The 14,840-nt window shown below is 39.0% G+C and overlaps 1 protein-coding gene across 1 annotated transcript in view; it reads right to left on the reverse strand.

Moving 5' to 3' along the window:
• Nucleotides 1-14,840, reverse strand: part of Kif24 (kinesin family member 24) — a 50,941-nt gene that overhangs the window by 34,230 nt on the left and 1,871 nt on the right. The window contains exon 2 of the mRNA XM_070008947.1: nucleotides 1,799-2,438. Coding sequence (XP_069865048.1) covers nucleotides 1,799-2,412 — 614 coding nt within the window. The 5' untranslated portion in view covers nucleotides 2,413-2,438. The remainder of the gene's footprint in view (nucleotides 1-1,798; nucleotides 2,439-14,840) is intronic.

Here is a 14,840-nt window from a genome sequence, read left to right on the forward strand (position 1 = left end):
TGCTCCATTACTTCTCTTTGCCCCACTCTGGTATGTATTTATTCATTTGTTAGAATACAATCATATATTTCTTTTTCCATCTTTTATGGCAGTGCTGGAGTTTGAACTCAGAGCCTTGTGCTTGCTAGGGCAGGCACCAAACTTGAGCCATGCCTCACATAGGGTCTCCATTTTGCCCAAAGCCAGCCTTGGGCCATGATTCTTCTTGTTTCTCCCACACAGCTGGGATCAGAGGCATATACCACTATGACTGGCTTGGGTTTTTAAATTTTTCTTTCTTATTTTCAAAGCAGGTTGATCCTTAAACCAGGATCTCTGTCATCTCATTAGCTGGGATTGCAGGCATAAGCCACTGTTCTAAGACAATTTTATACCTGTAGCTAGGTGCAGTGGCTCAAGCCTGTAATACTAGCTACTTGAGAGGTGGAGATCAGGGGTTGAAGTTTGAGGCCAGCCAAAGCAAAAAGAAGTTTGAGAGTTTACCTCAACCACAAAGTACACACTTTTCATCTACTCTAACAGGAGAAGCACGAATAGGAATGATGCAGCCCAGTCCTGCCCAACATAAAGTGAGACTCTACCTTGAAAACAAGCAATGCAAAAGGGGCTAGAGATATGACTATTGTGGTAGAGCATGAGCCTAGTAAACATGAGGCCCTGAGTTCAATATCCAGTTGTGTAAAAAAAAAAAATTAAAGATAATTTTATGATTGATCTTGTCCCCAACTTAACTTTTTCTCCTTTTTAAAAAAATCAATGTGGGCTGGGAAGGTGGCTCAGTGGTAGAGCGCTTGTCTTGCATGCATGAGGCTCTGGGTTCAATACCTCAATACCACATAAGCAGAAAAAGCCAGAAGTGGCGTAGTGGCTCAAGTGGTAGGGCGCTAGCCTTGAGCTGAAGAGCTGAGGGACAGCACCCAGGCCCAGTGTTCAGGCCCATAACCAACAACAACAACAAAAAAAATTAAGGAACCCAAAAATGACAACTTGGGAGCTTGGGGAGGGGGTAGGTTGTTGGATAGAATTCATATGAGTAAGTAAGTTTGGAGGAAATACAATATAGTTAAGCTATTTACTAGGAGCCACGGGTGCCCAGCTTAACTACCTTCTTTGTTTTTAAATAAGTTGTAAGTTTTCTGGTGAGTTTCAATGTATCTGATAGCTTTAGGAAAATCCTACGCTTTGCTGGACGCTGGTAGCTCACGCCTGTAATCCTAGCTACTCAGGAGGCTGAGATCTGAGGATCAATATTCAAAGCTAGCCTGGACAGGAAAGTCTGTGAGACTCATATCTCCAATTAACGACTAGAAAACTGAAAGCCTTGAGCAAAAGAGTGCAGGTACAGTACCAGGCCTTGTGTTCAAGCCCCACAACAGACAAAGAAAGAAAAAAGAAGATCACTTATTTATTTTTTTGGTCTATTGTAGAAGATCATGTATGACTTTCATGAATATTCTAGCAATAGCATGTAATGCTATAATAAATAACAGAAAATAATATATAAGTAGGCTATAGGAATAATAGCAGATTCTGCCTAGTAGCGGCTGCTTGATGTACATAAACAATATAATCTTTTTCCCATTCGGAAAGTTCTAATTCTTCATTAATTTATCCTCATCCAGGTATTTCTGTTATTGATCCAAACAGCTGTTAAAGCTGTTACTATCACTTTTAGATTATAATCATTTACTGTAAATAAGTTAGTTGCTTTTCTCAGATAGTGAAAAATATGCCTGCCCCTGCCCAAAGCTACTTTTCCCTCAAACAAACAAACAGTGAAGAAAGTATAAAAAATTACCTGATACAAGAATGAGGAATTCCGTAGTTATACCCTGAAACATGAGAGACTCTTTGAATAATGGGAAAATCACAGTTTCCTAGTACTGGAGAGAAGTGATGTGATGAAAAGACAGAAGTGTTAGTTTCTATCTGCACATAAGAATCAGCAGCCATGGCATTGAGAGCTCTTGTTTCTGAATGGGAATGGGAATCATGTGGCGGCATGTGTTCTGGCACTTTCAGGTAAGCAGACTTCGGCTCATTTGCAGAGAAATCTGATAAATTGTTCACTGCACTGCTAGCAGTTCTGTCTTTGTCGTCATCAGGAGAATCAAAATGCAACTGTCTTCTAGGGCCAGGTCTCAATTGCTGAGGCTTGATACACAGGTTGTTTGTCTGAAGAGGAGGCTCTGGACTACTGTCAGCTTTATCTTCCTCCTGCATAATCTTAATGATTTTGACAAGTTGGAAGAGACGTTTGCGGTCATTCATGTTATGGACTCCCAATTTGGAGTAGTCTTTCATTGTAACTTTGGCTAATTCATCTATTTTCTGAAGACCAAGGGCAGTAAAATGAGGATAATACTGTCCAAGTTCAGCTTCACAAAGACATTCATACAACCAGGATGCCATTTTTGTGAATAAGTTTTTATAAAATGCTGAAGAGAGAAAAAAAAAGAATTCCCTTAAAATAGAGCATGTACAATATATAATTATTCCTTTAAAGAACTAAAACATGAAAGAACATGAGGAAAAATACAGAAAAGTTTTCAATATATTTTTTCTTCTTAAATACTTTATTAAACATCGTAGCAGATAAGCAAAGATGTTTTATAAAGCATACAAAGAACTTGTAATAGCATGTTATTTGTGCATCTACTTCTTAGTAAGAAGTGATTCCTTAATTATATAGACAGGTATATGGACATACACATAACATAAAACACTTACTTATTTCTTGGGAGTTCCTTCTAACCTTGCAATGTCTACTTAACAAATGCTATATACTATTGAAGCTTTGTTCTCAACCACTGATTGTAGAAGGACTAATTTTAGATGTTCAACTTAATGTCAAGGCATGTCGCACAACTGTTTCCCATGATTAATGAACAAAGGTTAAGAACTGTTTCAGAATAGAAAGCAGAATAAAATAGCAGACCACAAAGGATTAGAAACTAATACCACTTGGAGGAAATCACATTGGGAGCTGCTAAACACTGGCAAAAGTTAATTAAGCAGAATTAAAAACATCAATTCAGAATGGACTAAGTCAGTATTCCATTTCATTCTAGAAGGTAGTCATCCATATCTACTATACCGAATCTGAATCAATTAATTTACCTCAGAAATTAATACTATAGTCAAAGTTTTAAATGGTTGTACATTAAAGTGCTTAACAACTTAATTGAAGATATTTAACTAAATAACAACAGATGAAGTGGTAATATCATAAAATATTGGTCTATTACTAAAGTCAGAACCCTGGGGTAATTCTCTATTATCACTATTAGTCAAATTCAAGTTCATAAGAATGTTTTTAAAAAACTTTTTTAAAACGTAAGTTTTTTTTTTGGTGGTGTGGGGCTTGAACTCTGGGTCTGGGTGCTGTTCCTCAGATCTTCAGCTCAAGGCGAGGCTCTACCACTTGAGCCACAGTGCCACTTCTGGTTTTCTGGTGGTTTATCAGAGATAAGAGTTTCACAGATGGGCTGGCTTTGAACTGTGATCCTCAGACCTCATCCTTCTGAGTAGCTAGGATTACAAGCATGAGCCACCGGTGCCTGGCTTAAAAATAGTTTTATTGTTCAAAGTTTTCAAAATTTAATTACCTATTGAAAAAAATTTGTTTTCATTTTTTAAGAGAAACAGAGTTGAAGGCAGGAAAATAAAGATAATCAAGGAGCTATGAGTAAGTAACTTTGGAGGAAATACAATATACTTACGCTATTCACTAGATTTGAACACAAGGCCTTGTGTTTCGCTAGGAAGGTAATCTAATATTTGAGCCACACCCCCAGACCTTTTTGCTTTGATTTTCTGAGTAGGGTTTGGTGTTTATGCTAGGACTAGCCCGAGCCATGATTCTTGTACTTTTGCCTCTTACAAAGCTGTGATGACAGGCTCATATGTCTGAATTCTACTGATTGAAATTGGCTATCAGTTTTTGTCTGGGCTGGCCTTCAATTGAGAGCCTCCAGGTCTCTGAGTCTCCAGTAGCTAAGATTAAAGGCATGAACTGCTATACCACACCCAGCCTCCAATGCCTTTTAAATGCTGACCACTTAAAAACAAGTAATAGTCACCAGACACTGGAAGCTTATATCTATAATCCTAGCTACTAAAGGGCTGAGATCTGAGGATTACAGTTTGAAGACAGTCAGGGCAGAAAATTCCGAAAGATTCTTATCTCCAATTAAACACCAAAAAGCCAGAAGTGGATCTGTAACTCAAGTGGTAGACTGCCAGCCTCGAGCAAAAAAGCTAAGGGATTTCAAGCCTCAGTACAGATACACATATAAACACATGCACATAAATAATAATAGTAATAAATAAAAATAAAAAATAGTAGTACTTTTGCTTCAAATGTACCCTGCTCCTTCTACCTATTAAAATGAGGTATGCCATCCTTTCAAAATAACTTAATAGCTTTCCTCAAATATAAAGTATTCTTTCATCTCTCAAAAGTTTTTTCTTTTTGTCAGTCGTGGGGCTTGGACTCAGGGCTGGGCACTGTCCCTGTGCTCTTTTGCTCATGGCTAGCACTGTACCACTTTGAGCCAGAGCACCATTGGTTTTCTGGTGGTTCGTTGGAAATAAGAGTATCACAGACTTTCCTGCCTGGGCTGGCTTTGAACCAGGATCCTCAGATCTCAGCCTCCTGAGTAGGTAGGATTATAGGCATGAGCTACTAGTAACCAGCTCTCAATTTCTTTTTTTTTTTTTTATTTCTTGCCACTTAGGTAGTAACTAAACAGGCCACCAATCCCTTTCCTACTGTTTCTTCTACCTAGAATACATCTTTCCCAGAATAAATACTATTTATGTTTTTCTACTATGAAAGAAATGGGCTTAGCAGAGAATAAGTGGTATTTTTCTGTGCTTCAATAACAGCCATAGCAACTGGTATTTGTTGAGCAAAATAATACATACCAGGTACTGTATCTAGGTACTGTATTTGTTAACTGCTATACAATCCTAAGGAGGTGGTAAATGTGTGGCATTTGGCAAGTACTTAACATTGTTGAATCTGATTTTTCTCATCTGCAAAATAAGAATGCAATAGAGTCCCCTGTAGTTCTTAGGGTTAGGATTCAATGAGAAAATCCTTGCAAAACTCTTTACAAAATAGTCATAAAACCAGCATAATGTTTGGTACATATCTAATGCTCTATAAATGTTGGTAGTTATTACTACTGCTATTCTTATTTCTGTATCTACATCTTTTACAACCTAGTACAGAATCTAGAAGAGAATAAGCCTTCAAGGTTTTGGTTTGTTTTAAGCTATTTCTAAGCAGCTGCATTCCCTATTTGGCTCATCCTAACCCACAGGAACAAGCTGCAAGTGCTATGCGGTCTTCTCATTTTCCATAGGCTTACGAAGCCCTACGTTCCACATACATTCCCTTAGTGACATATCAAACATTGTTAATTCAACTCTGACAATTAGGGTCCCAACTTCAGCCCTTAATCAGAAGCTACAAAACTTAACATCATTTTACAATGCTTGGATATCACACAATAGCTGTAATTTTTTTTAACTTTCAGATAGATTAAAGCAGCCCCTAACATGCTCCTATAATAACCTGTCAGCCATACCACATTTCTAGGTTCTACAATTCGCCTATGTTGTTCTACTTTAAAATTTAATATATTTCTTTGTATAATTTTCCTTTTCACAAAAGTCTAGCCCCTCCTCCTGAAATAAATATTAGAATTACTCTAGGTACTTAAAAAACTAAAGGTACTTGAACTACATCCCAGAGCCATGGAAAAACAATAAAACAAAACAAATACCAGATTTTGGAGGAAACAGACCTAAGAACTTTGTTGTTCATAGTTTTACTTCCCTGATTTATATGAAAATTACAAATGCCTGGGCAGAGGGGATGTGTATCAGCAATGAACTACATACTTAGCAAGTGAAATGTCCTAGATTTGATCCCCAAGAGTATAATTTTTTTTTTAAAGACCAGAAGCATTGCTGAGGGCATAGCCTAAGCACTAGGCCCTAAGCTCAAACCCCAATATTGAAGAGAAAGAGAGAATGTTCAAGATTGAAATTTTGAAAGATGAATCAAGTAATTTCCATTTTATTTCTTTTTTTTTTTTTTTTTTTTTGTCGGTCGTGGGGCTTGAACTCTGGGCCTGGGCGTTGTCCCTTAGCTCTTCAGCTCAAGGCGAGCGCTCTACCACTTGAGCTACAGCGCCACTTCCGGTTTTCTGGTGGTTTTATTGGAGATAGGAGTCTCACGGTCTCTCCTGCCCGGGCTGGCTTTGAACCGTGATCCTCAGATCTCAGCCTCCTGAGTAGCTAGGATTACAGGCGTGAGCCACCAGCGCCCGGCTCCATTTTATTTCTTGTGTCTCACTTACACATTGGAGCTAAGAATTTACTACTAGCACTTTTGTCATATTATGAGTCTAAGGATATAAATGGGGCCCTCCACATAAAGGGAGAATGATACAATAAGTATTAAGAAGCAAAATAATTGGTTAGATGGAACATACAATAGCATAACTATAATCAAAACACCAATGACTTTCTTTACAAAACTAGAAAAAAACCCTAAAATTCATGTGGTGTCACAAAAAAAAAAATCCACAATGGGGCTGGGAAGGTGGCTCAGTGGTAGAGCGCTTGCCTTGCATGCCTGAGGCCCTGGGTTTGATTCCCAGTACCACATAAGCAAAAAGAAAAAAGCCGGAAGTGGCGCTGTGGCTCAAGTGGTAGAGCACTAGCCTTGAGCTGAAGAGTTGAGGGATAGCGCTCAGGCCCAGAGTTCAGGCCCCACGACTGGAACCCCCCCCCCCAAAAAAAAATCCACAAGTAGCTAAAAACATCTTGATCAAAAAGAACAAAACAGACAGCATTATATTAACCTGACTTCAAAATATATTGCAAAGCTATTGAAACCAAATAGCAAAGAATTAGCATGAAAGACTCATACGACTGACAGAACAGAACAGAACAAGAGAGCTTAGAAGTAAATCTATGAATTTACAGTCAAATGATTTTCTATAAAGATGCTAAGAATGTGCACTGGGAAAAGTGCAGCCTTTTCATTGAATGGTGCTCAAAAATTGGGTGTTCATATGTAGAAAAATAAAACTACACTGAAATCTTTCATCATATACAAAGCAAATCAAGGGCTGGGAAGTTGGCTCAGTGGTGGAGTGCTTGCCTTGCATGCCTAAGGCCCTGAGTTCGATTCCTCAGCACCACATAAGCAAAAAGAAAAAAGCCAGAAGTGGTGCTGTGGCTCAAGAGCACTAGCCTTGAGCTGAAGAGCTGAGGGACAACGCCAGGTCTAGAGTTCAGGCCCCATGACTGGACCCAAAAAAAAAAAAAAAAAAGCAACAAAGCAAATCAAAATGAATTGAAGTCAGCACCAGTGGCTTACATCTGTAATCCTAGATATTCAGGAGATTGAGACCTGACAATCATGGTTTGAAGCTATCCCAAACAGGAAAGTCCATGAGATTCTTAGCTTCAATTAACCACCAAAAAGCTGGAAAGGGAGCTGTGGCTCAAGTAATACAGAGCAAGCCTTGAGCAAAAAAAACCAAAAACCAAAGAAACCTCAGGGATAGTTCCTAAGCTCTGAGTTTAAGCCCCAGGCAGGCACATACATAAAGGTGGACACAGTGATACCTGCTTTAGTTCTAGCTACTCAGGAGGCTAAGGCAAAGAATTGCCTCAGCTAAGCTGGCCCAAGATGGCCAGGCAGCTTAGTCAACATGCCCTTTCAAAATTAACCAGGGCCAAGAGGTCAATAGAAGTAAGCCTGCCTATCTAATGTCCATACCTGTCTACCTATTAACTGGACAGGAATTTGCATTCTTGCCTTTGTTACCTGACTTCTCCTCTGCCTAGTTGCCAGATGTCAGAAGTATCGAGGGACATTTCTATCAACCTTTTCAGCCCCAAGTTCTTCCTTTTGCCATTTATTTGCTCTCTAGTATTTTTTTTCAGTCTGTCAATGCCTCATGAGACTTCTCCAGACATCATCCAAGAGACTTGCCTCCTCCAGACTTCATCTAAGGACTCAACGCCGAAGTGATAGCGGCTGCCTGCTGCCTTCTCCCAGAGGGGACCACATCTCAGGCTTTTACACCTACTCTCGAAGCCCCTTGCAAGCAGGAAGTAGCCAGAGAGAATCTTCGCGCCCCACCCCCTTTTTTTTGGGTCCGGTCATGGGGCCTGAACTCTGGGCCTGGGCACTGTCCCTCAGCTCTTCAGCTCAAGGCTAGCACTCTACCACTTGAGCCACAGCGCCACTTCTGGCTTTTTGCTTATGTGGTACTGAGAAATCGAACCCAGGACTTCAGGCATGCAAGGCAAGCTCTCTACCATTGAGCCACCTTCCCAGACCCTCTTTGCCCTTTTTCATAATTATCAAAAGGATGGAATGTAAGGTCTGAACAGGGACACCTCCATTCCTCTTAGCTAAATTTCTACCCAGTATCTGTTACCTAGGTAACTGGCAGACCTGGAAGCAGTCACCTTCCCCTCCTGCCTAGGTTACAACCTGGGCCATTTCTGGTCACATGCCTCTCATCTGACCTTAGGAGGGTCCCAGATCCTGAGGTCACATCCAGATCCAATGTGACCACACCTTTCCCCACCTGGCCATACTCTTCCTGTCCCTGGCCTAGATAAGTCCTGGCCCAGAGGTAGGGCCCCCCCCCCTTTCCTTTTCAGCCATGCTTCTCCACCATGCATGGCTGGGGCCGGAGGAGGGGGGGCTACCTCTGAAAAAAACAAAAATAAACAAACAAACAAAAAGCACTCCAGTAGTAGATCACTTTTCCAGTACAATAAAAAAGAATAAACTCCTAACTACAAGATATATATATTTTTTTTGGGGGGGGGTCCAGTCGTGGGGCCTGAACTCTGTCCCTCAGCTCTTCAGCTCAAACTAGCGCTCTACCACTTGAGCCACAGAGCCACTTCCGGCTTTTTTTCTTTTTGCTTATGTGGTGCTGAGGAATTGAATCCAGGGCTTCAGGCATGCAAGGCAAGCACTCTACCACTGAGCCACCTTCCCAGCCCCAAGATCTATAAAATTTTTAACAATCACAAAACTTACAGTAAAGAGCCCGAGTTCTAAGGCATTAAAATTTTTTAGTTTAATTCATACAACATCCCAAATACTTAAATTATCATAAAGAAAATAGGCTTCTAATATATCATTACTTTTAACAACTTCATTGAGATATAATTCATGTTATAAAACACCCATCTAAAGCATACAATTCTGTAATTTTTAGTACATTCACAGAGTTGAGAAACCATCAATTACCACAATCTAATCTTAGAACATTTTCATCACTTCAGAAAAAAATCTACCATTAAATTTGAGATGCATCTAAAAGTGCAAATCTCTTCCCCTAAAACATTCAACTCTATAGTTATAAAAAACAAAATTAAGTTGAGTGCCTGTAGCTTACACCTATAATCCTAACTATACAGGAGGCTTGAGACTTGAGGATTGTGGTTCAAAGCCCAGGAACTGAGTTTCAAAGCCAGCCTGGAACTGAGTTCCAGGTACCTAAAAAAAATAATAGGCTGGGAATATGGCTTAGCATGCATAAAGCCCTTGGGTTAGATTCTTCCATACCACATAAACAGAAAAAGCCCAAAGTGGTGCTTTGGCTCAAGTGGTAGAGTCATAACCAGCCTTGAACAAAGGATTTCAGGGACAGTGCCCAGGCCCTGAGTTCAAGCCCTAGAACTGACAAAATAATAATAATAATTTTAAAAATGCATAATACATTTTTAGATTCTTCAAGCAGAAAATAAAAACATAAGAGTATTAGATAAATTAGAAGGGAACAGTGACTACAATTTAAAGTTTTTTAATTTAAAATTAAAATGTAAAGTTTAAACCTGTTTCTGCTTCCCAAATGCCTGGCATAATGGCATAAATGACTTTTAAGGGACTACCCCCAAAGCCACTGGGTGCACTAAACCACCAGAAACAGACACAATAAGCTGTGTAGGGTGGAATACTCCAGCAATCCCAGTACTCTGAGAGACTGAAACAGGAGCATGATGAGTTTGAAACCAGCCTTTGTTACAAAGTGAAACCCTGATAAATAACCCTCCCCAAACCAAACAACAACAATAACCCAGATACAATATAAATCTAATATACTCGATCAATTTTCATAAAAATGTTTCTGTACCCCACATTAGGCATTTGATTCCTAAGGAGCTCGAGAAATTCAGTAATATCAGAGGCAGATTAAAAGTTGAAAATTCAATACACTTTCTCTATACATGGTATTATTTAAAACTTCAGGGGTTATTCTATCTATAGACTACTGATCTCAACTGAAGACAGATGACCACAGACAACTGTTTAAAACAACAGCTGAAAGGAATTAGAATATATGGTTCTTAATGGAATTCTTAAGGTGCAGATTGGGGGATATCAGTCTGTGTTATTCACATATTTTTTTAAAGTAGTTTGAAAAGATTGCTTCTCTTTGAAACTGAAAATAATAGTTTCAAATTCATTTGTGGGTAAGTAGCTAATACTTAACTATTGCAATTACTGCAATTCCTTTCAAGAGGCTCATAATAGGTTTATTATGAAAAGCCTGGGCACAATCACCTAAAAATACACACACAAAATTGTTGAACCCAGTTATCTTAAAACAGTGCAAATATTACTACTCTCTAAATGTTCAAGTTTAATTCTGAAAGAATTCCTAGAAACAGGTGGCAACCAATGTTAGGTTTAACTTCAGTAGTTTATTTTTAAAATCTTGGTCTAATCCAAACCTCAGGAAGTTGTCACTTGCAGATGTTTGCCACTATGCAGTCATAAAATACTTTCAACTAATTATATCTTGTGTCTATCTGGAAAAAATAATTATTATAAAATTTTAATAAATTCTTTATAAATTCTTTCAGTCAGGGTTGTACCCCCTTGGAAACAAGTTGCCACCAAGAATTATTTCCAAAAGGGAAAACATTGAGAAAACAGTAAATAATTTAAAAAATGTAATTCTAACCACTGTTATTTTTGCCAGTATTGGTTGGAACTCAAGAGACTTGAGCTCCTTGGCTTGCTTGCTCAGCTGATACTTTACCACCTGAGCTATGCTTCCAGCCCTGCTTTTTGCTGGTTATTCTGGAGGTGGAGTCTTGAAAACTCTTCTGTCTGGGCTAGCTTCAAACCATAGTCCTCTGGATCTCAGCCTCCTGAGTAGATAGGAGTGTAAGTGTGAGTCACTGGTGCTTGGCCTAAATTATTAATATATAAGTAACAGTACTCCCAATTAATCTTACCATTTAATTATTTTATGATAGATAGTATAATCTTCTTTTAACAAATGAACTAAGGCATAAACTTATTCAAAACTACCTGATTTAGAAAGTGAATCAATATCCTTATATTGACTACCTAAGTCTATGTCACTAATTTTAGCTAATAAATTGCAACATAAATAGGTGAATAACTTCAAAGACTCACAGTAAAATAGACAATCTCACAGGCATGTGAGATAACAAGGGTTAGAATTAAAATGTCATCATGAAGTTGGGAACTGGTGGCTCCTGTCTGTAATTCTAGCTACTCAGGAGGCTGATTTGTAAGCTTGAGGTTCAAAGCTAGTGTGGTCAGAAAAGTCAATGAAACATTTATATCCACTTAGCCACCAAAAAGCCAGAAATAGAGTTGTGATACAAGTGATCAAGTGATACAGCACTAGCCTTGAGCCCAAAAGCTGAGGGACAGGACCCAGGCCCTGAAGTCAAGCTCCAGGATTCACACAAGCACACAGTCACCATGATTTAACATCTGAACTATCGTCAATAACAGAACTTATTATCTCCTGAAAGAAATCTGCTCTTCTATTTTCTAAACCTAAATCTAATAAACATCAAGGAATTTAATCTCTTAAACATTTGTCAAATTTCCCTTTTATCATTATTCCTAGCAACATTGCCTAAATTGATTCAACACCAACGGCTCTTTTTTTTTTTTTGGGGGGGGGGGGTCCGGTCATGGGGCCTGAACTCTGGGCCGGGCGCTGTCCCTCAGCTCTTCAGCTCAAGGCTAGCGCTCTACCACTTGAGCCACAGCTCCACTTCTGGCTTTTTTTCTTTTTGCTTATGTGGTGCTGAGGAATCGAACCCAGGGCCTCATGCATGCAAAGCAAGCACTCTATTACTGAGCCACCTTCCCAGCCCCCAACAGCTCTCCTTGCCTCTAATGTCTTTTCAAACTCCTTAAATGTGATTACATACCCCTCTATATTTACACCATACACTTTGAATATCTCTACCATTAGTTACATTATGAAATAATTACCTACGAATGTTTGTATCCCTCAGTAGAATGTGGTCTCCTTGTGGTCAAGGAATGTATCTTATTAATTTTATCCCCAGTATCTAGAGCAGTACTTGGAAATAATAAACATTCAATAATTGTTTAATGAATAAATATACGTAACCCTATATTTAAAATTCCACAAAAACATTTGATATGATTTATAATCATGGGTGGTAGAAACTTTAGTATCAGAATAATGTGATTATTTAGGAGAATTTTGGCAATGTTGCTGGTGGATACCAGCAACATAACTCCTGCTTCTGGCAACAAAATGAAGCAAGGCTGCATTACACAAATAAATTGCTATATGGACACAGCTATGGTCACAGCTGCAACAAAAACTTTTACCCAGTCATTCAAGAAACATTTTGCGAGTTTTTGTTTTGTTTTTGTTTCTTAACAAACCAGGCCCTGTTTTGACCATTGGGTTTTTTTAACTTAGCAAGAAGAAATAATGATCACATAAATGGGATAATTTCTAATGGTAATAAGTGCAATGAAAAAATAATAACTGTGAGGAGTCTACTTTACTTTGCATGATCAGAGAATGTCTCATTCAGAAGGAAGATATTGAATGAAACCTGAAATACTATGAGAAGTAAAGATTAGGAGAACATTTCAAAGGAGTGCATCAGCACTAAGGCAGAAATGGGAGAAAACCCTGATCAAGCAATCAATCAGCTAGTTTGGGTATATTAGGTCAAAGGGAGACTAATATAACATGAGGACAGAAAGGTTGAAGGCCAGATTAGGTAGGGTTTACTGGGCCATGTAAAGGTGACTGAGTTTTATTTTTAAGTGAAGTAAGAAATTATTGGAAGAGGAGTTGGGAAGGTGGCTCAGTGGTAGAGCACTTGTCTTGCATGCATGAGGCCCTGGGTTCAATTCCTCAGTACCACATAAGCAAAAAGAAAAAAAAATCCGGAAGTGGTGCTGTGGCTCAAGTGGTAGAGCACTACCCTTGAGCTGAAGAGCTGAGGGACAGCGCCCAGGCCCAGAGTTCAGGCCCCACAACCGGACCCCCCACCCCCAAAGAAAAAAAATTATTGGAAGATTTTTAGCAAGGAAAACCATGTATCTTTAAAGATCACTCTGTCAGGCTGGGAAGGTGGCTCAGTGGTAGAGTGCTTGCCTTACATGCATGAGCCCCTGGGTTCGATTTCTTAGCACCACATAAGCAGAAAAAGCCAGATATGGTGCTATAGTCAAGTGGTATGGTGCTAGCCTTGAGCTGAATTGCTGAGGGACAGCACCCAGGCCCAGAGTTCAGGCCCATGACCAAAAAAAAAAAAAAGAAGAAGAAAAAAAAAATCACTCTGATGTTTCTGTGGGGGATGGGATGGACTTCAGGGAATAGGTAAAAAAAATGGCAAGGAGATCAGGAAGCACTGAACAGAAGAAAATGATGATAACTAGGAAAAGATGATTGCTTTCATGAAGTTTAATTGAGGTTATGTAAACTGAGTGCTAATTAAGTGTATGATACATAATCAATAACATTGGTACCTATTGTTATTCATAGGTATGGAAAAATCTTTAATGGGATATAAATATCAAATCCATTTAGACAGTGACTCAGAAAGCATACAGTGGCCACACAAAATATAAGAAGTAAAGCTGTTAAAGGGCTGAGGATGCAGCTTTGTGGTAAAGCCTGAGTATTATGAGCAAGGCCCTGGGTTGATCCCCAAAACCACAAAACCAGATAGATAGATGATAGAGAGAGAGAGAGAGAGAGAGAGAGTGAGAGAGAGAGAGAAAGAGAGAGAGAGAGAGAGAGAGAGAGAGATAATAGATAGATAATTTTTAAAACCATCTTACTCATTTTTTTAAAGAAATGAATGTTATTATGTTCCCTAGGCTGGGATGGATTCCTGGGGTCAAGTGATCTTCCTGCCTCAGCCTCCTTAATAGCTGGAACCATAAGTGTGTACTACTGTACCTGATTCTTACTTATCTATCAAAACTAGTTTCCACGCATGGTAACATACACCTGTAATCTCAGTTACATGGTAGAGGGATGAAGGATCTTAGAAATTGAGGCTAAATCGGGCAAAGTTAGCAAAACAAAATACGAGTGCTGGAAGTATGGCTAAAGTGGTAGAGCACTAGCAAAGCAGGCAAGCCAAGCAAGTTTGAGGCCCTGAGTTCAAAGTCCAGACCAAACAACGAACAAGATAAAACAAAAAAGGGAGGTGGGTGACACTGTCTAAAAAGAAATGCACTCTTTATCTGACTTATGTAACTGTAACCCCTCTGTATATCACCTTTATTATAACATTAAAAATTAAATTTTAAAAAAGGAGGTGGCACTATCAGCTGCAAAAAAGAAATCTGCATGGCCTTTGGAAGGCTAAGTGTAATGTCTATCTGATACCAATTAACAACTAAATTGATAATAGAGCCACAAGAATGCTATTAGAACCCTTTTTCCAGATGGAAAACCTGAGGTTTAAAGGGGTAAATAATTTGCAAGGTGACTAGGGATCTGGCC

Source organism: Dipodomys merriami, unplaced genomic scaffold, assembly GCF_024711535.1.
Source record: "Dipodomys merriami isolate MVZ:Mamm:240054 unplaced genomic scaffold, mDipMer1.0.p SCAF_11, whole genome shotgun sequence".
Lineage (NCBI taxonomy): Eukaryota > Metazoa > Chordata > Mammalia > Rodentia > Heteromyidae > Dipodomys > Dipodomys merriami.